Below are 21,958 nucleotides of genomic sequence, written 5' to 3'. Positions count from 1 at the left end.
AGGAATACTTAAAGTTGTCTAACCACCACATGTTCAATTGCCTTGCATTTGAGACTGATTAGGTTCTCTTGTGTCCAGGCTAGGCTTCTTTAGAAGTGGATGTACCACAGCCTCTAGAAGACTGGACTAATCACCCCCTCTTCCCAAGGATATATTACCTATGTCTTGACTAGTCAGGATGAATAAAAAGTATCCCATAAACAAGGACAGGGCACGAAGCTCCACGCCTGCATGTGTGCACCAAGTTACACACCGGCACCCATGCCCCCCCCCCACAGCGCGGCGCTGGCTGCGTCTTCCTGGAACGGCCGATTCGGACACCGCCACGCACAACCCTACTCACAACTGCTCAAATAACTAATTCCTACATTATCGGAGTATCTTTAAACATATTTATATCCCACCATTTCTTTTCTAATAGGTCTCAGGGCAGTTCACAATCCAAAAGTCAACAGCAGTCAAATTAAGCCTGATTTTACTTGTCAATCTATAGTGGCTCCATTTCACATTCAGTCTCATCATCTACTGACATAGTGTGATTTTACTATCCTTCCTCCAAAGACTGAGGGTGGCATGTCTCCTAAGAGTATGTGTCTGGTCCAAGGTCACCCAACAATATTCTTCCAACATCTAGTTCAACACTCACCACTACACCATACTGGCTCTCATAACAAGAGAATCAATAAGTAATATTATTGTATAGATAATACCACTGAAGAAGAAAAAAACTGAAAATGGGGAATAGAATTATATAGTTTATCCGGGACCCATTTTGGTGGCTATTGTTTGGTTCATACTTTATATTATTTGGAAGAATGAACACTTCCCTATAAGGGAGTCTCAAGGTGTGAACATTTAAAAAAAATAAAATAATAATAAGGAGAAGACAATTAAGGTCAGTCAATTGGTCAAAGTTTTTTCTCATTTTCTGGACTAGGAAGCCGACCAGACTTCTTTGCACTATTCAGCTAAGCTGCTCTTTCAGGGCAAAAACTGGTTTCAAGCACACGTATCACAATACTTCCGTACAAAATTACCGTATGTTTATATTTCACAGAAGCTGGAGTGTTGACAGGAATGGGCAAGCCAAAGCAGTAGGGAAAGCAGCCAGAGGAATGGTAGAAATTGATCTGCAGGTGCACATACTTTGGAAGCTGTTTGTGTCTGCTGTGAAAAAACATAAAAACTGTATACCAGATCTAAGCAGAGGTGCATTCAGGCCAGCATTTTCTCCACAAAAGCCAGATGTCTCTTTTTAAACAGAGCATGATATAGGAAAAACCCTATTAAATCAAGGCATAGTGGCTTTAAATAAGCAGGTTTCATTTTTAGTTATCAAGGTTATTAGCCATTAATTGATCTATAAGAACTGCTTGTAAACCCTTAAACTTGGAAGGGAGGGGAATTTAGGGGAAGGGAGGGAAGTAGGAAATATGTGAAATATCGGTAATAACTTAAAAATAACACCAAAAGCATGATAGCAAATACTATGGCAACAGCATTCTGCATATATTCTCTCTCCAAGCTTGTTTGAGAATTGAAGCATTTTATTACATGACAGCTCTTCGCTCCGGACACAACACAGACAAAAATGAGCAATTGTAATTACAGGCTAAAAGAGGGGAGGAAATGAAGGATCTTGCAAGAGGGATCCAGAAATATTTTATCTTCAAGATAGTCAAGGCCATGTTCACAACAGGGCTGCTCGCCAACCTTCATAATAGCACATTCTTTATTTTACAGCCGGGAAGAAAAGGAGCACAACCAAAGTCTTTAGCAGGGAAGATTAAAGGGAAGCTTTTGCTGCCTTCTGGGCTTCAAGCTCCTGCAGGGCCTTTTCTCTCATTTCTCGCTCCCTTTTCACCAGAGCAGCCCGCTCCTCTGCCCACTCCTTCAGTTTCTGCTCGTATGCCACTTGGTCTTCCTCTTCAAATCTTGGCTGCTTCTCCTCCACAAGCTGCGTGCTCAACGTCAACAAGCTGGCAGAGTCCACCTTGCCCAGCGACTGCAGTTTCGCGTGCAGATCCTGTCAGGAGAGGGAAGGAAGAAGGAGGGGTGGTAAAGTGAAGGGACAGCAGCATCAACTCACTCGCCCAGCCTGGAGTATCTTTTCCCCTGGACTAGAACTGGGAATTTGAGAATTCAGCACAGCCTAGCAAAGGGCACCAGCTAATTTTCTTTTTAAAAAAAGAAGAACGCGCCCGTTCCAAATTCACACAATTTATAAGCTAGTTTTTAAAAATTATTATTTAGAAATAACAAAAAGCAGAGACAAAAAAAGAGAATCAATTTTTAATTCGGCTAAGTGCTGGGAGAGGCTCAGCTAGCACAATGAGCAAGGAATGCTATTCAGAAAATCTCCCGCCGCAAAGAGATGATGAATGGCTTTGCCAGCCATCTCCACGTTTTAGGGCTCCTTCCCCTCCTCCCAGCCCAGTGCTGACAAGGACCCACCCTGAGCTGCTTCGGCTAACCTCTCTTCCAACAGATGGGAATCGTTTAAATAGGCTTGTGCTAATGGCGTACTAAAAAGTTCCCAAGAGCTCCTGCAGCCCTTGCCTGGCACATTCCTCTGTGGTCTCCCCCCACCCCTGCCAACAGCTCAGCCCCACAAACAGAGACCCTGTAATTGCTTCCATTCTACTGTTGTGTGGGGGTGGGGGAGGCCTATTCCTGCTAGGCAGGATGGGACCAGACAGCCGGGGAGTATAGCTCACCATATATACAATGCAGTATGTCTTGTGACGCACCCCGATGAACCATAAAAAAATATTAATTCACTTAAGTGCTTTAAGATGCAAGGCCATTTGTGGTTATGGAAGTTTTACAGGACAGCTAGATGTTCCCCAGACAAAAGGCAAATTAATTGCCCTAATGGAGAAGCCGAACAGAGAGTGGAAAGAGAGAGGCCCGAGGACACGGAGAATATCCAGAAAGCAGCATCTCGTCACGTCTGTTTTCTTATTCTTCGCTCAGTCACCAGCTAAGATTGTTCAGACCACCCTCTTCATCAGAAATAAAGGCACAGCTACACCAAATTGGGAGAACTAAAGATTACACTAGATTCTTGTGCAGGCTAAGGAGATCATTGGTAAAGGGAACATTTAGCCAGCGGCATATCCCAGTTGCGTATTTCCTCCCTCTTTTCTGTTTGCAGGCATTAAAGTGTGGGGGTGGCTGGTGCAAGCTGGTACAAGTTGGAAGGGCAACGGCAAAAGGGCTCAGGCGATTTTGCCTGGCAAAATTCTTTCCTGCGTAACACAGGCTTTTGTCCATACACCTAGCTGCCAACAGGCCGTTTAGACCATTTGGTCCAAGGCATAATGTGCAGGCCTACAGAGATAGTGCTGTGAAGGACAGAGCTGGTTACCCCAACGGAGCCAGACTCCCACTGCGCCAAAGCAAAACAATCTGGGAATTGATGGAGGGAGGATGGATCAAAGTTACTGGAAAACTAAAGTGTAAAAGGAACCGATGCATGCATGTAGCCTAGCCAAGACGAGGAAAGCAAGGTAGGGAGGGCAATATAACACAAGCACGTTGAGCTGGAAGCAACCAGCTCCTGAAATAGACACCATCTCTAGTTGCAGCCACAATAGAATTTGGTGCACTGCTATCAGAGAAGTGGGGAAACAATTAGGGAGAGGATCAGAGAGAAAACTGAACTCTACACATTCTATGGAAGAATGTGTAGTTCATCCTTTGGAAGAACTGATATCCAGGCATTACAGTTTGGCAATGTGCAATGTTGCCTCCAAGCACTGCTGAAGAATAAAGTTTTCTTCCTACACCTTCTAACTTTCTACCCTCTTTATTGGTGGGAGGGGCATGTCTGTCTGAAGGCCAGTGTAGGGAGGAGGTTAAGGGGGTGGGAGGGAGGAGGATTTATTGTTGTATTGGTTTTATACATATGTTGTAATCTGCCACAAGCCAGCTGTGCTGGGAGTGGTGGAATATCAATGTGATTGATTAATTAATTAGCTACACCACTAGAGAGGGGGCAGGTGGGTGGGTAGAGACGAAATTGAAGCATTCCATCTAAACCTTGTACAAAAATTCTGCTCTTTTAAAGGTAGGCTGGATGGAAGCCAACCTTTGCCAGATCTCACTGCTCAATTCCTCAAGGCCTTCTAACACTGGAAAGGCAATTAGAGCAGGAAAATTCGAGTAGAGGTGACTCAGGATTTTGTCTTTGGTCTTGGGCCCTGCGGTGGTAATCTCAATGTCGAGAGACCTTGCCATTCTCACCATCAGCTCATCATAAACACATAGATCTTCCAAAGGGGGAAGTGGAAGACTGATCCCTGCATCCTTCACCTGGGTTTGGATCTGATGCATCCGACTCCGTGATCCAGCTGAGGAGCAACGGATCTGGATCAGCTTAGAATCAACCATGGAGAACTCGCTTGTGAGTAATAATCAGATCCATGGTCCTCCCATGGATCTGTGCAACTGTGTTGCTCTTTATACGGTTGAGATGTCCGACATGCAGGTGGGCACACACATAGGTGATCACCTAGTAAATGGTCACTGTTCAACCAAATCCATCTAAGCTGTGTTACAGTTGTTAGAGTTCTTTCCTCCTGACGACTGACGGTAACGGAATATACATCAACAACGAAGAACTGGTACAAAGGCAAGTTACTGTTTCGGAATGACAAACCACTTCACTTAGCGAGGCATTTGACTTATCAAGGCTGATGTTTGAAAAGCAGAAACAAAATCCCAGCAGCCAGGCAGCAGACAAGTGGCCTTGAGCATGTTTCTCAAAACACAGTTTCCTGTTTGATGTTTTAAATATATAATTCAATGACAATGTTTAAAAGGCCAGGTAACATTGCTGGGAGGAACATCAGTCTCTTTGCGTACAAGAGAAGCAGGGGTACTTTTTGCTGGGGAATGGAAGCTGACTGTAGTCAACAAAAGCCTGGGAAAAGGGAAATTGAATACCTTGAATCGCTCACGGTATTCAGGAAGTCGAAGCTTTTCTGCTTCTTCCTCCTGTTCTTGCTTTGTTTCTTCCGACGCTTCTTCTTGAGATGTCTCCGTCGCAGGAACAGGCTGCAAAACGGCTGCCAGAACATCAGCCTAAGAAACCAAAATGTGAATGGACAAGTAAAGAAACCCCAGAGCAGCATACTTTTTCCCTAAACCACGAGTGACTGATTGGATACTCGGGTAGGCACCTTATTGAAGTCTATGTTAAAAAGGTTGAGAATATTGGCTATAATTTTTAAGCAGGTTCATTTCTAGAGTCAAAGTCCAGAAATAAACCTGACTCCCAAGGATTGAATGCACTCTGACAAAAGGGTCAAAAACACTGCCAAGCCAGCAAATATCGACAGCTCACTGTTTTTTCAAAGCCCAACATTTCAAAAGTCCTATTAAGACTGTTCAATATTTCCCCCCCCCCACCCCACATTTCTGTGCAGAAAAATCGCTCTTTGTATTTGAGACTGGTCTACCACCAAATGCATTCATAAAAGGAGTTTTTTAAGCACTGAGACACAAGCGATGTAATTATCGATAGTGGGTTATTTGACTAATGCTGTGAGATAAAAGAATTCAAGAGTGAAGGGTGAGGGTTTTTTTTTTTTTACGGGCTTGCATGCTGGTTGAGCTTTGTGGGAGAAGCAATTTGATGAAGCAGAGTCTTTCCTGAAATGGCTATTGATTTTGTTATTTACTCTAGATGGGCTGCGAGGCTCTTGCTGAAAGTTGCTCGACTATTAGGAGCACACAAAGACATCATGGTACGCTGAAGCAATACGTGGAAATGGGATTTCTGCTTTGCTAAACTGTATCAAGAGCTCATCTTGCTTATTTGACTCCCAATATAATTGTTCATCTGCTCTCTCCTGTTACAACAGACCACTGATAATGTGCAAGCTAACTCTGTACTGGAGCGCTGCACAAAGGTAGCTTGCATTTCCTGTCCCTTCTGCATTCATGTCTCACAATCACTCAGTGAGGCCAAGTCCTGGAGTATGATGGAAGGTTTCCCTCCTCCTAGGAGGAGAATGGATCCTTCTGTGCAACTCAAATGCCGAGAGCATGAAACAACTGGGAATTCGTGGCTGTTACACTGAGATTTGAACCAGGGGAACAGCCAAGCTAGCCTTTGTTGTTGTTGTTATGTGCGAAGTCGTGTCCGACCCATCGCGACCCCATGGACAATGATCCTCCAGGCCTTCCTGTCCTCTACCATTCCCCAGAGACCATTTAAGTTTGCACCTACTGCTTCAGTGACTCCATCCAGCCACCTCATTCTCTGTCGTCCCCTTCTTCTTTTGCCCTCGATCGCTCCCAGCATTAGGCTCTTCTCCAGGGAGTCCTTCCTTCTCATGAGGTGGCCAAAGTATTTGAGTTTCATCTTCAGGATCTGGCCTTCTAAAGAGCAGTCTGGGTTGATCTCCTCTAGGACTGACCGGTTTGTTCGTCTTGCAGTCCAAGGGACTCGCAAGAGTCTTCTCCAGCACCAGAGTTCAAAAGCCTCAATTCTTTGACGCTCGGCCTTCCTTATGGTCCAACTTTCGCAGCCATACATTGCAACTGGGAAGACCATAGCCTTGACTAAACGCACTTTTGTTGGCAGGGTGATGTCTCTGCTTTTTAGGATGCTGTCTAGATTTGCCATAGCTTTCCTCCCCAGGAGCAAGCATCTTTTAATTTCTTTGCTGCAGTCCCCATCTGCAGTGATCTTGGAGCCCAGGAAAATAAAATCTGTCACTATCTCCATTTCTTCACCATCTATTTGCCAGGAATTGAGAGGGCCGGATGCCATGATCTTTGTTTTCTTGATGTTGAGTTTCAAGCCAACTTTTGCACTCTCCTACTTCACCCGCATCAACAGGCTCTTCAGTTCCTCTTCACTTTCTGCCATTAGAGTGGTATCATCTGCATATCTGAGGTTGTTGATATTTCTCCCTGCAATCTTGATCCCAATTTGTGACTCCTCTAATCCCGCATTTCTCATGATGTGCTCTGCATACAAGTTAAATAGGCAAGGCGACAGTATACAGCCTTGCCGAACTCCTTTCTCAATTTTGAACCAGTCTAGCCTAGCACCAGACTAATGCCTGTCTGTTTTTGCTGCAGTGCAGTCACATCCTTGTATTCTACTATAAACGTTCATGGATTAAAACGGAAACTGTCCCACAAAACCCCTGTCCACTGTTTGACATCCTGCTGCTATTCTGCCCAACATAAGCAGCACTTCAAGAAGGATCTGAAGGCACAGCCTTCGGCAGTCTCCTATGTCAGAAAACATGATCAGGAAGTTAGAAAGAAAAATAATCCTGACAGCAGTGGATTGCCACTAGCCTGTTCAATATAATCAGACAGCCAAGAGCAGCAATTCGGAGGAGGCCACCGCGGAATTCTTCTGCCACCTGCTGCTGGCCTGGCTCCGATGGTCAACCCACCCTCTTCTCAAGAATCCCTGAGGTTCTGCTTGGCCAAGTAATTCCCCACTCCACTGTTTTCGCCACTTACAGCTTCTTGACAGAGCTTGACATGCTCAGGAAGTGATGCCACATTCTCCATCACTCGCAAGGCTCTATCCAGGTAACCTGGGGTCCACATGAGTGGCATTTGATGGTATACAGCCCGTAGTCCCTTGGACAGCTCCACTTTTCCTGTCATTATGTACAAAATTGACTGTTAGTTAAAATCAGAAAATACTTTTAAACTTGGAAGCAACTTTCCCACCTGAGATGTTTATGTCTTAACACCTGTAACTGCTTGTGCAGAATGGCTGTCAAAACATCTTCCAGGTTAAATTAGGTGTTTATTAATATGCCAGTTCTCAGGCATGGAACTCAATGATGAGCTTCAATTACCAGGCTGCTCAAATCTGCACTTATCAAAATCTAGTCCTTTTCAAATGAATCTAAATGCCATTTTTTGCAATTATGTAGAACATGCCTTAAAAGCACCTGTTACCTCAGGGGAAGTCCCTATTTTGCCCAGTGCAACATTGTTGTAGTCACACCTGGAACAGCTAACTTTCCCATGGCTTGGCTTATTATCTGCTGTCAGAGACTTAAGCCTTCCATGATCTGGCTTAGGCTGAGCCTGGAGGGCGGGGGAACAGGTAGGGAGCAGACTGCACTGCTCTTCAGAAGACGTACAACAGAGAAATGTTGCTGTTGCAGAACCACACTGACTTGGGTGGAACCCATTCATGATCAAGGGCTGGAAGATGTCAGCCATTCTGTATGCAGTGGGTACTTGGAAATTAGCAAGCAATCAAGCAATACATAAAAATCCCATTTTCACTAGTTTGAAAAGCAGGTTTTATTTATTTATACTTGGCCTTTCTCCATGGCATGCGTGAGGATTCAGACCTGGGCCTTTCAGCTACTAGTTCCAGCTACTATTAACCACTGGCTCACACTGGGTCTCTCTTAATCCTGGCAAGGCAGTGAATTCAAACACCACCCTTACTCATGGAGGAAGAACTTCCCTGTAAAATCATCATGCAGGCACCATTAAAAATGTTTTTGCTGCTGTCCACTGTGGCTTCTCCACATTACTAGGGCCGTGAACCATACAGGTAGCCACGTCATCTCCTTGAAGTTGCCACATTGCCTTCTGCATGAGAAATGCTTTTCATCCAGGAAAATTATGACCTATTTAATATAACTGGGGTTCTAATCCTGACCACTTGGTTGATTACTAACCCTTTACTAACAGGACCCAGGCCTTAACTCTTAACTCCTGTCATCCTGGCAAAATCAGACACTTGATATAAAACAATTCTGATGTAGTCTTCCTTTACCTTCCTAGACTCTGTATCACCTTTAGCTGTCTACATTAATCACAACAGTGCATTCTATTGTGACACACCTAATGTCTTTCTTTTCCCAAGCAGGCAGGCTACAGGGAGCCACAGTCATGTATGCACAAAGAAACCTCGTTGGGTTGTGGCTAAATATAAACTGGTAAGTTGCTCCGAGCCAATCTGTGCCCACAGACATCTTTCACTCTTGCAGAGGTCTACTCCATTAGAGTTGGCAAGGCTGCAGAATGTGTGACATAGCAGAAAATAGCTTTTGATCTTTGGAATGCCAATGTCAGGAGGGTCACTCCCACACGGCAGTCAACCAATTTGCTAAGGACAATGCCTTCCCAAATAATTCAGGCTATGTATAAATACAAAATGCTGACCTCAGAGGAAGGGGGAGGGATGCATATATCAGTACACCCAGTGAAGTGCTCACCTACAGTTCTGAGAGAAATGAGATGCCAATTAGTTTACAGCTTTCAAACTGACTCCCACTGTTGTCTTAGATGGTTGTCTTCCAGTCACAGAGAATCAGCATCCTTATTCTGTCACCTTGTGTGCCTTACTACTTCTGTGAGTTTTCCCTAACAGTGAGACACCGGGAGAGGTCAAATCCTTTATGCTTCAATTGCCCCACAGCTAAAGTTAAGTTGCCAGTTAACAGCTAATAATGGGGTAGAACAAAGCTGCCACAGGATGGGTAGGCAATCCAGAATTGTGTGAAATTTTTCTTTAAAGCCCTCCAAGAAAGTGTTGAAACAGAGGGAGCTTCAGAAACTGTACATGAAGGACTCAACAAGAAGAGATGCTGGGAGTTCCACCAAGTTCCCAGGATGTTCTCTCTCTTTTAAAAATGTTGCACAAAGAACCAAGTTTTGACTGGGACTGTAGTATTAGGGGAGGGCAGATTTATGTTCCCCAGAGCTATTTCAGATTGGGAAAACAGCACAGAGGGGAGGTACAACACACACACAAACCATGCTATGGTCCCAGTCAGAACTGGAGTCTCCCATGTGCAATTTCTATAGGGAGAAAAATGGCATTCCCATAATAGTGCACAGCTTTGTTTCAAGGAGTTTGGGAACTCAGCAGTAGATTTGTGGGAATAGTATGCACAAGTCCACCCCTTTGATTCATGACATACAGTTCTCAGTATGAGCTGTAAGTATATTAGTGGATGGCAACTGTGGATTGTACATCAATACCTTGATATGAATTCTGGTTTTGTCAGATGTAGGAAGTTATCATAACCACTTAATGTAGGTAGTTCATTTACCTAGACTTAATCATTAAAGCTGTAAGGAAGAGAGCTTGTAATGAACTGCTTCGAACTTACCGAGGAGTGCGTAACCATACAACTGAGAACTGAAGCCCACTGTGTTGGTCTGCTTCAGGCCTGCTAAAAACAGGGATGCTCCGAGATCTCTCTCTTCCTCCCACTGAAAATATTAAACATTGCTTCAATTAATTCATGTTAAAATGGTACATGGTGGGTCTGACTGTGGATAGCCCTTTTGACGCCGGTCCCTGGCCTGCCTTTCCCAGACTTAAGCATGCTTACTTTCCTTGTTTGGTTGTCTAGTCAGATAAATGGATCACAACAACTGCATGTGAGCAGTTTTATTGATAAACCCATTCTGGTGTTAAGACATTTTTGATCAATGCAAACCTTCAAACTAGGGTTGCAGGCTTCGGCCAGCACTGAAGCTTGAGGCAGCCAGCGCTGCAGAGGGGAGAGGCGCTGGCTGGTGTGCTGCTGCTGCCCCTCCACACCATGGGCTGCCGTGGGCTTCAGTGCTTGCTGAAGCGCCCAACCCTACTCCAAACAATAGACCATAACACACGATGCTTGGTGAGCCGGGTTTGATTCTGCACTCCCCCACATGCAACCAGCTTGGTGACCTTGCGCTCACCACAGCACTGATAAGGTTGTTCTGACTAGGAGTGATATTAGGGCTCTCTCAGCCTCACCCACCCCACAGGGTGTCTGTTGTGGGGAGAGGAAAGGAATGGCGAATGTAGGCCACTGAGAAAAGGGGCATATAAGAACCAACTCTTCTTCTTCTTCTTCTTCTTCATGTGTTCAAGAACCCAACATATAAGGCTGCTATAGATAAAGTCAGACTGTTTCTCCACCGAACTCAGTACTGTTTGCTCTTGGCAGTCAGGGGCTTTCCAGGGTCTCAGGCAGAGGCAGCTCTTTCCATAACAGCTCCTCTCTGGGATCCTTCCAGTAGAGCTGTCCAGTATAGAATCTGGAAGAGTCAGATCTTCCAAAATACAGGCACGCCACTCAGAACCCGTATGGCCCCTCAACAGCTCAGATTCTCATCTTTCTTTTGTTTCACCCCCTAATTTATCTTAAAGGAAATGGTCCATTCCACCACCCCTTTATTCTAGTCAATGAGAGAATTTAGGTCTGTGACTGACAGGTTTCATTTCTCTATTACTATAAACTGCTTCTTTGGAGCCTGCAACAGCATTTGTGTTTTCTGGTAACTGGTTTCTAAAAGTATCCAGGGCCCACTTGCGATTTTTAATTTCTGAATTATTACCAGCAAGAATGTAATCAAGGGCAACATTTATCAATGTCTTTCCCAGATCTATCCACAGTGTTGTGAGAAGCAGAAAAAGAAAGTGACCTTTATACATGCAAGACCAGAAAACATTTTTAGACAGTATGCTTGCAATCTGGGTAGCATCACTTGGTAGATGGAGAGTAGTAGTAGTAGTAGTAGTAGTAGTAGTAGTAGTAGTAGTAGTAGTAGTAGTAGTAGTAGTAGTAGTAGTAACAACGTTGGTTCTTACATGCTCAAAACAGCTTACAAACACATTCCCGTTCTAATATTACTGTTCAAAACAGCTTTATCAGTGCTGTGATAAGCCCAAGTTCACCCAGCTGGCTGCAGGCTCACCACATTAGAAGTTGGTGCTCATAACCACTACTCCAAGACCATATAAAGAGCCTGGGCTTTCACATGCCTGAGATAATACCCTTTCTCCTCTCAAAACATATTAACAAAAAATATTTTCTGCTTAGACCCAATGTAGACATTTCACCTGTGAGGCCTTTCCAGATCTACTAACAATAAATGCTACAAGTTCAGGTGTTTGTTTTGTTTGTTTGTAACTGTTGAGGGTTCCAGTCTTGAATAGAAAACAAATAATTAACTCCTACATGAGAACTGTCAAGCAGATGTGCTCTGGGAGTTTCCCTATAACATTCAGATTCCAGTCACAAGGGATCCAATTTAGAGCAGAACCATGATATTCAAGGGCCTAAGTCCCAACCCCCTCTACCTGCACCACAGTCTTGACCTGTTTCCCCCACTCCCCAATCTCTGCATGCCATGTTCCAAGTCCTAATCAGGTCCTGGAATCCTTGGGAATCAGTTGTCCCTTAGAGCCCCCACAGCATGTCTGATTGCCTGTCCCTGGGGCAGATCTAGGGACAATGCATTGTATAATTAGGCCCAACCTTTTCTGATCATTGCAAATAAATTGATAGGTAATATACTAATTCATGCAGCTGATTAATTTTAGTTGTGCTCAACGTGCAAACCATGCAACCAGATTCAATTACCTTGAATGCAGCAACCATGACAGAAAAGACAGAGGTACACTAGAGAATATATGTAAACCTAAAGTTCCAGAGCCCTAAAATCCACCCAGGGGAGTTACAAATGACCCAGGAAAGGGAGGAGAGGGGTAAACTGCTGCTTTGTTTAGACATGAAATAAAAGCAAAGAAGTACAAAACTGATTTAATGGCTGGCCAGGAAACCAATTCAAAATGCTATTTGAAATTCAGATAGAAGACAAGGGTAATGTTCATACAGGATTATGCTGACATATGAAAGACAAACAGGAAATCTGGATAATGGCGATTCCGATAATGGGGCTTATACTGTCTGCCCTACCCACAACACTGTATTTTTCTTAGTCTAATTAGCAATGGCCAAGGACCAAAGGACCACGGCGTATATTATGAAGAACAGGGATACAGTCATCTCATGAGATTTTAGCCCACAAGTGATGCTAGCTGATTTGACCTAAATTAAAAACTATAGTAAAACCCCAAAGTAGACTAGCCTCAGAACAATATTGTGCAGTCCTACATTAGACATGAAGAAGTATAATCATATTGCCCACTAAATAAACAAAAAGTCAAAAAGGAGTACAAAGAACAACTCAGAATGGGAAGACCAGACCACAGACTTTTCAGTTAACAATAATCTTCTGTATAAAATCCTAAATATTAAATTAATACTTCATGGTGAAAGAAAGTAAACTTTCCGGTATTATTCAAGCAATTCCGTTTTCTGAACTGCCATAAATTTCTGGATCATAAGACCTGGCACTGATTTATCTCTTTTCCAAAGCACTCAAAATTCTATGCACACCCCAGGATCTACTACTTTGTTGTTTTTCTCTAAGTATCGAAGATTGGGGAGGAGGAGGGTTGACCTTAAGGGAGCGATAGCTTTCCTTAAGCTTCCTAGGGGGCAGGATTTGAAATAGGAAACTTCCTAGCTCACAGTGGTTAGCCAGTACACTAAGAAATTGTCAAAAAGTCAAACTGTGTCACAAGCTTTTATCTTAAATTTGCTTTTCCTAAAGAGCTCCATCCCCACTTGTCACAGCCTGCCATGTCTGTTATAAACATGAGCGTCTTCGTAGATTCTTTTCATTGTTCCTTCCACTCACCTGGCCTCCCCCGATATCAGGCCTTTCCCCTTGTTCCTGCTGCCACAGAGTGGCTTGTGAGACAACAGGGTTTTTTGTTTGTTTGTTTTTTTTGGAGGGAGGGTCCTGTCAGTTGCCAATACAGTACAACATGCTGGCCATGGATTCAATGGCTTAAAAAAAAAATTGTGCTCTATCCTGATTTTATATGGCTCATCACCTTGAGCTATCCATGAAAAAAGTGTATACATTGTTATGATAAATAATAAATAAATATGGCAGTAAAACTCTCACGTTGACAATGCACTGTATTTCTATTAAGCTGACTGCCTTTTTCTGTCAGAACTAACCCACATAGCAATTTCTCCAACTGCGGCTGTCAACTTGTGAGAAGTAAAATATACAGACAGCACACAGCCCAGCGGCAGAGCAGAAGGTCCCAGGTCTGAATGGCATTTACTATACACATTTTGGAATTATGACTTGATTTTCATTATTATGATCAACAGGCAAACAGGCCATAGCTGTTCTATTCAACTTAGGCACACCAAGGAAGAACTGCATTTGTTTCTGGCAAGCACCCTACCCCTTACCCAGACATACCACCTGAAACCACTTTTTTAATTACACAAACAGCTTACCGTAAGTTCTGGCTTGTTCTTCAAATAGTTATACATGGCATATAGTGCAAGAAGTTGTGTAGACATTTCATCAAAACTTTCTTGTATCATTATTTCAGTCACCACAGCCACAGCATCTGGACATTGAAGAACATTAAAAAAAAAAATTACTATGCCAGTAGGAAATTTGTCAAGCCCCTGGACTCACAGCTACTTCTCATATTATTTTTTTTTAATGTGAGTATGCCATCAGCATGTACACCAGTGTTTAAAAAGGTTTGAAAATACAAGGCAGGACAGTGAATTCATCTATCTTATTTCAGAGAGAAGATACATCTTAGGAAAGTATTCAGAAGGCTTTGCAAAAGGAACTGCCATCTATCTTTCCCTCGAAGTCTGATTTTGCAGACAGGCAGTACCACATGAGACATGTAGTAGGTAAGAACCAAAGTGTTTTACAGATGGGGATGGGAATTTTGCACACTAAATCAAAGGGTGACCCATGATTGCATTACAAAAGCTCATTCTGAACCAATTTCAGCCACTCTAATATCTTACAGTTAGTTGTGAACAAGACCTTAGTTGGCAGGGAAAAAACCACTTCCCAATCCCAAAGTAGCAACAACACAAAAATGAGAAGAAAGGTATCTTTGCTAATCTCTTTGATTTGTCTGACACTGGTTGGCTTGTAGCTTTAAACTGTGGATATCATGGTCATTGTAGTCTATGAACATCTGGAGAGACAGTTTGGCCACCCCAGCTTTAGAGCAGGGGTAGTCAACCTGTGGTCCTCCAGATGTTCATGGACTACAATTCCCATGAGCCCTGCCAGCAAACGCTGTCAGGGCTCATGGGAATTGTAGTCCATGGTCATCTGGAGGACTACCCCTGCTTTAGAGCATTTAGGACAATATGGTGGTTGTTATTGTGTGCCATCGAAATCACAACATGCAGGGAAACAGGAAGAGGACCAAAGTTGGTACTTAGAGAGGAAAATGGACAGCATCATGTTATATATGGCTATGGATGTTTTTTTTTTCTTACCTTTATAATTCTCATCCTTTATAAAAGAATCTAGCAGTATATTGAAGGTAAAATTATCTGGGAAAATTCCATATTGCACCTGGAAAAAATGAATGGAAATGAAACAAACATGAAAAGGCCATAATTTTAATCTCTCATAAATGTAGATTAGGATTTGAACAAGCAATAAACAAGGCCACCAAGTCTTCCTTTCTTCTTCAGTTGTAACCAACTGAAAAGGAAGCCTGACAACCAATATCCTTTCTAGGGACCAATATCCTTTCTAGCAAGCTATTTGCCACTCCCCTCTGGTTAGCTGCAATGGCCTCATAGTGATCAGGCAAGAAGAAAGCCAGAGTCTGAGGTCCCTGGTGAAGAGCAGCACCTTGACTCCACTGGCATGTATGCTGGTCTATTAGTGCTCAACTTAGAATGTTTTTTTTAAAAAAACAACCCTCCAAGGAAGCTTGTGCAGCAATAAAGGAAGCGCTATGGACCTTTTAAACAGCACACCATACTGATTCAGATTTTTTAATGTCAACTATCCTCAGCCCACTGAATCTTATAACTGCACTTCTGAAATAATTATTAATGAGAACCCATTGTTGTTCAATGCAACTTTCTAGGATACTGTAGCTGCATTATTTAATAATTAACTTTTTTTTGAATGTCAATCTAATGCTTACCTGCTGCAACCTTTTTATATTTTTGAATTAATAATTCTAAAAATACTACCACCAATCAAATTTAATTTTAAATGTCTGTTATGATATTGTGGTCTGGGCTAGCTACTCACAAAAGCCTTATATTTTAGAGTTGTTTTCTATGAATGAATTTGTCATTTTAAGTTATTTATCATCTATCCTGTCTCTCTTCCTGGCTTTAGCACATTTGATAATCTCTGAACAAACTAAATTATTTCCATTTCAGCCTTAATATATTACTTCACTGATGAAACAATTATGTTCAGGATTTTTTTTTTTAATTCTCCTTGTTTGCTTAACTCAGGTTCAAAAGATTATCTGCAACTGTTGAATGCATTTTGTATTCCCGGGGACCAAAGTAAATGAGAAGCTGGGAGTTCTGCGACTGAAAATGCTGGCAATTGTTTAAAAAATTATTAGATGCAGCATAGGGACCCTGGGGAAGGAGGCATTAAGCTTTCCCCACTGTACCATTTCCCAACCAAGCATGGCCTTAGGAACCATGATTTGTGCGGTTATGGTCTTTTTTTTCCTTAAAAAAATATCACCTTATTCTGTATTGTGTACAAAGCTTTGTCCTGTGCACCAAATTTGAGGCACTGTCTGATCCATGAGTGGATGCTCCAGTCTCTCAAGTAAAAGCAATTAGGACTGTGACGAAACCTACAAGAGAATGGAAAACCATAACACTTAAAAAAGAATGTGAGATCAGAGGCATATTGTCCTTCTAAGAGATACAAATTAATTAAGAACAAGCAAATTATATTGCAGTACAGCGGGCTGGATCCAATCATTTTTTTTCTGGTAGAGAAAAAGGAAAGAGGCACCAAAATGGAGGATCTTTAGACCACCCCAAAAGGCTAGGCAGAAAACCACAGGACTTGCCTGTACAAAAGCCACATGGAATAGGGGCTGCACTAAGGTAAGATTGGGTGAACTTGAGTAAAATGGCTGTCAGGATACAACCCATTAAAAAAAACTTTGCATTTTGTACATTTAAATATTTATACTGTACCTTTCTGTTTCTAGTTCTTGGCAGCTTATTATTCACAGTTACAACATGACTCAAGCAGATGTTTACCTGGTCAATGTGTGGGAAGTTGAAGTCTCCCAAAAGCCATCATCTGCTTTAGTCACCTCAGTTATTTCCTTCTCCATCTCAAGATCATCTTCAAGTGTTTGCTTCTGTTGGAGAATTAATTCCCTTGATGTTTCTAAATAAGAATTAAGAAACTGATCCTACCAAAGTTAAGCATTTAAGGCTTCAGTAATATGCATATATACTTGGGAATGAACAAAGTTTCTAAGTAAACATGGACAAGAATGATCTAAATGAAATGGACTGCAATGGCAGAATAAAGTGTGCATTTAACTCTCCTACTGAGATCACTAAAACTCAAGCACAATTAACATCTGGATTTTGGTACTGTAGGTGTTAACAGTAGATTAAAAATTTGTGGCAGCCATGAGGCTGTTTTGTTTGCGAGTGCATTTAATAATATGAAAGCTTGCAAGTATAAGGCTTTTTGGAGGGGTAGGACTAATTTTATATATATATATATATATATTTATATTTATATATTTATATATATATACTAGCAAGAAAGCCCATTGCAACCAGGAATGCAATGGGCGCTAGGACCCAGGGGACACCAGGAGGTGTTTTTTTTTCTGCTGCGTGGAGCTGTGAAAGGCTCCGACAGGGTTTTTTTGTTTTCTGCTGCTTGGAGCTGGGAAAGGCTCCTACAGGGTTTTGTTTTCTGCTGCTTGGATCTGCGAAAGGCTCCTTCCGGGGTTTTTTTTCTGCTGCTTGGATCTGTGAAAGGCTCCTGCAGGGTTTTTTTTTTCTGCTAGCTCTCGTGGGCGTGCCGGCTTGGAGCTCCTACAGGGAGCTGCTGCTTGGAGCTGGGAAAGGCTCCTTCAGGGTTTTGTTTTCTGCTGCTTGGATCTGCGAAAGGCTCCTACAGGGTTTTTTGTTCTGCTGCTTGGATCTGTGAAAGGCTCCTGCAGGGTTTTTTTTTTCTGCTAGCTCTCGTGGGCGTGCCGGCTTGGAGCTCCTACAGGGGTTTTTTTTCCTGCTGCTTGGAGCTGGGAAAGGCTCCTTCAGGGTTTTGTTTTCTGCTGCTTGGATCTGCGAAAGGCTCCTACAGGGTTTTTTTTTCTGCTGCTTGGAGCTGTGAAAGGCTCCTTCCGGGGTTTTTTTTCTGCTGCTTGGAGCTGTGAAAGGCTCCTGCAGGGTTTTTTTTTTCTGCTAGCTCTCGTCGGCGCGGCGGCTTGGAGCTCCTACAGGGGTTTTTTTTTCTGCTGCCTCTCGTCGGCGCGGCGGCTTGGAGCTCCTACAGGGGTTTTTTTTTCTGCTGCCTCTCGTCGGCGCGGCGGCTTGGAGCTCCTACAGGGGTTTTTTTTTCTGCTGCCTCTCGTCGGCGCGGCGGCTTGGAGCTCCTACAGGGGTTTTTTTTTCTGCTGCCTCTCGTCGCGCTAGCGGCGAAAGGCTCCTCCGGGGGTGTTTTTTTTTTTTCTGCAGCTTCTCGGCGGCTGGAGTCTTGTGTTGTGTTTGCGGCGGGGGCTTCCTTGGGGCCGGCCTGACGCGGTGAGAGACGCTTCGCGCCTCTCACCACGTCAGGCCGGGAGCAACTGCGAGCCGCGCTGAGCGCGGCTCGCAGTTGCTGGGGCTGGGAATCGGAGGGACCAATCGGCAGGCGCGAAGCGCCTGCCGTTTGGTCCCTCCGGTTGTCTGTCATGAGGAAGGGTCCAATCCGGACCCTTCCTCATCCCGGACACATCCCGCCCCAGAACCCCTTACTGTTTTATTTAGTCCGTGGCGCCCGCGGCGCCACGGGCGGTGTACAGATATATATATATATATATATATATATATATATATATATATATATATATATATATATATAATAAATGCATATATAAATAAAAATAAATAAATAAGTTTCTTAATTCTTATTTAGAAACATCAAGGGAATTAATTCTCCAACAGAAGCAAACACTTGAAGATGATCTTGAGATGGAGAAGGAAATAACTGAGGTGACTAAAGCAGATGATGGCTTTTGGGAGACTTCAACTTCCCACACATTGACCAGGTAAACATCTGCTTGAGTCATGTTGTAGAAATGGGATTCCTAGACATCACAAATGACTGTTCACTGGAACAATTAATCAAAGAGCCAACCAGAGGGTTAGTGATCTTTGATTTGATTCTAAGTGGGTCTCAAGACCTTGTGAATGATGGAGAGGTTGTTACACCAATTCGGAACAGTGATAACAGTACTAGAAAGTTCATCATTAAAATGAATGGAATAGTACCCCTAAATAAAGGCAGTGGGTGGTGTCCAGACAGGGTGGCTGTCTGCGGCCAGACTGGGCCACCTACATGCATCTTTACAAAATATAAGAGCCACTTATGGTTCAGATGCATGGAATGGAGGGAGTTGACAAAGCTAACTTTTCCTCTCTCTTCCAAAATACTAGAACTCGATGGCATCCAATGAAGCTGACAGACAGTAGGTTCAGGATGGACAAAAGGGAATACTAATTTACATAGAAAGTGATGGCAACAGGAATAAACATTTTTCAAAGTGGATTAGATCAATTCATGGAGGATAAGCCTATCAATGGTTACAGGTCATGGTGTCTGACATTCCAGGGCACTAAATTTCTGAATCAGGAGAATAGACTAGGGATCATTTTTTATCATTGTTGTCAATCATATTTAACATTCCACATAATTACATGTTTTGGGACAAAGGGAAATTAATACATGAAAGAATTCTGAAATTGATGAAGCAACTCAAGGTTAGGGTTAACGAGGGTTGTAGAATATATAATAAAGTTGTATCAACACTCAGAATGCAATCTTAAGAACAATTGAAATACAACAATTAAAAGAGCAATACAAATCCAATAAGTAATTAAAACCAGCATGGCAACATCAGCAGTGACACAGTAGTGCACAACTTGAAGATGACACTAGGTGGGGGAACAAGAACAAAAAAAGAAAGCCTGAGAAACAATCAAGGGGTGCCTCAAAGCAAGCAGGCCAGACAAATTTTGACAGGGAGAGGCATCCCCTAAATCATCGAGGGGTTGTAACTTAATGGCAGAGCATCCGTTTTGCATGCAGCAAATCCCAGGTCCTAGTCCTTGGTAGCCCTTTAACCTTTGCACTTAAAGGATCTCAGATGGCAGGTGCTGGTAAAGACCTTTTGTTGCTGGACACCCTGGAAAGCTGCCGCCAGCCAGAGTTAACGCTACTGAGTTAGCTGGACCCAACAGTATGATGCAGAGTCATAGGTTCATATACCTAAGAGAAGGCCTTATGTCTGACTGCCAGTCATCTAAAATAAATAGATGACTGAGTAACAAATAAATAATTCCAGAATGGCAGGAGCAATCTGAAAAAGATCTTTCTAGACCTTAACTGAAAAGCTGGAGTACATGAGAGCAGATAACGCCAAAGCCCAATTCATATGTGACATTGTACAATGAGATTGCCAGGGGGGGAAAAGCACCCTTTCCTCTTGGTCACAATCAATAGCACAGTGGTGATTATATGCAAGCATTATTAAAGACACAGCAGCAGTTCTGGATGTGACTAGCATGAGTGGAAAAATACTTCTCCATCATGGGCTGCACATGTTGATATTTTCATATCAACATTTTCATATTAAAGTGAGACCCAACACAACTGGAGGATCTTTCTGACACAAAACAGGCCTCGGATAGCATAACCCTCAGTTTTTCAATGCAGGGCAATCTATCAAAAAACCAAATGATAAAACCTCCTGGAGTAAAAATCTGGTAAACCAAAGTTATTGCCTAAGGGGGATCAGCACACAGTGGGAAAACAAATCCCAAAAAGCACGCCGCCTATAAAAGTGTTGAAACACCGCAAGGTTTTCGGGCAACCCAATTATTCTGTAGTGAATGCTAGCGGTTTGCGGACTGGGAATTGAGAAAGGAAATGTTGATTTATGTTGTAGTAAAACATACAATTATCTGACGTGCTCCAACTTTTTCTCACAAACCCACCCTTGCTGAGTTCTTCAAGGGCAGTATTTTGCAGCAGGCTGGGTGTGGTGCTTGCTCGAAGATGCAAGTGAAATTTCTGCAGTCTTGTCTTATTTGCTGTGAAAGCACCACAACAGCCTGTGGGGAAAATAAATGGCTTAAAAAGGCCTACTGTTTTAGATATCCAGAAACAACAAGGAGTTGTTATGGTCACTCTTGATTGGCAGCCTGAAACGCCTAAGACACAACGTGAGAGCATCAAGCAGTGTGCATCATTACAGCCAATCATTACAGTGAGCACTGGCCTGTACCTTTTCCTGCAGAACTTCAAAGTGAATGAACAGTACTACTGCACAGATGCTAGGAGCCTGGAGCTAAACTGCAGCACCATTTAGTGGCAAGATTGGTTCTTCCATCTCGATGAGCAAGCTTTCCAGGACATTTATCAGATTATTACAGCCACCAACCCCTTTTCCCTAGTGCGTTTCTAAGAACATTGCCTTACGGCTAAAGGGCTGTACAGATTACCAAGGGACTGAAGGGGAGCAACTGCAGGGTTGGCAGATATATGGAGGCCAAGACTAGGGGAGTTTGATAGAAGAGTGCCGATAGATGAGGTGGATACATATTGCATCCTAAATCAGTGATGCTCAAACTGTGGGTCGGGACTGAAAAATGAGTTGCAGCTCTCTTGCAAACAACCTGTGGAACCAGGGAGGAGGAGGAAGAGAAAGAAAAGGGCAGGCTGATTTGGCAGGCTAGATGGTGCAGAATGTACACACTGGTCATGAGGGTGATGGAAAGTAGGTTGCAGCCTACTTATGGAGATCCCATGGGGGTTTCAAGGCAAGAGATGTTCAGAGGTGGCTTGCCATTGCCTGCCTCGGTGTAATCACCCTTGACTTCCTTGGTGATCTCCCATCCGAATGCTAACCAGGGCTGACCCTGCTTGGCTTCTGTGATCTGACAAGTTCGGGCTAGCCTGAGCCATCCAAGGTCAGGGCATGGGCGTGAGTGCTATATATTTAGGAATACTAAACTTAATACATGACCTTTCTCAAGTGTTAACTGCTTTTTATGGCATGGAGGGGGAAGGTTGCATAGGGTTACTTTGC

General features: G+C 43.1%; 1 protein-coding gene across 1 annotated transcript in view; it reads right to left on the bottom strand.

Moving 5' to 3' along the window:
* Positions 1-1,526: 1,526 nt before the first annotated feature.
* The window catches only part of MRPS27 (mitochondrial ribosomal protein S27), a 51,669-nt gene continuing 31,237 nt past the window's right edge, over positions 1,527-21,958 (bottom strand). The window contains exons 5-11 of the mRNA XM_077347435.1: positions 16,369-16,483; positions 15,138-15,216; positions 14,115-14,230; positions 10,125-10,227; positions 7,495-7,637; positions 4,951-5,088; positions 1,527-2,026 (exon numbers count right to left, since the gene is read on the bottom strand). Coding sequence (XP_077203550.1) covers positions 1,787-2,026; positions 4,951-5,088; positions 7,495-7,637; positions 10,125-10,227; positions 14,115-14,230; positions 15,138-15,216; positions 16,369-16,483 — 934 coding nt within the window. The 3' untranslated portion in view covers positions 1,527-1,786. The remainder of the gene's footprint in view (positions 2,027-4,950; positions 5,089-7,494; positions 7,638-10,124; positions 10,228-14,114; positions 14,231-15,137; positions 15,217-16,368; positions 16,484-21,958) is intronic.

This window comes from Paroedura picta, chromosome 7 (assembly GCF_049243985.1).
Source record: "Paroedura picta isolate Pp20150507F chromosome 7, Ppicta_v3.0, whole genome shotgun sequence".
NCBI lineage: Eukaryota > Metazoa > Chordata > Lepidosauria > Squamata > Gekkonidae > Paroedura > Paroedura picta.
Note: the sequence above shows the minus strand (reverse complement) of the source record. Positions and strands in the feature narration are given on the sequence as shown.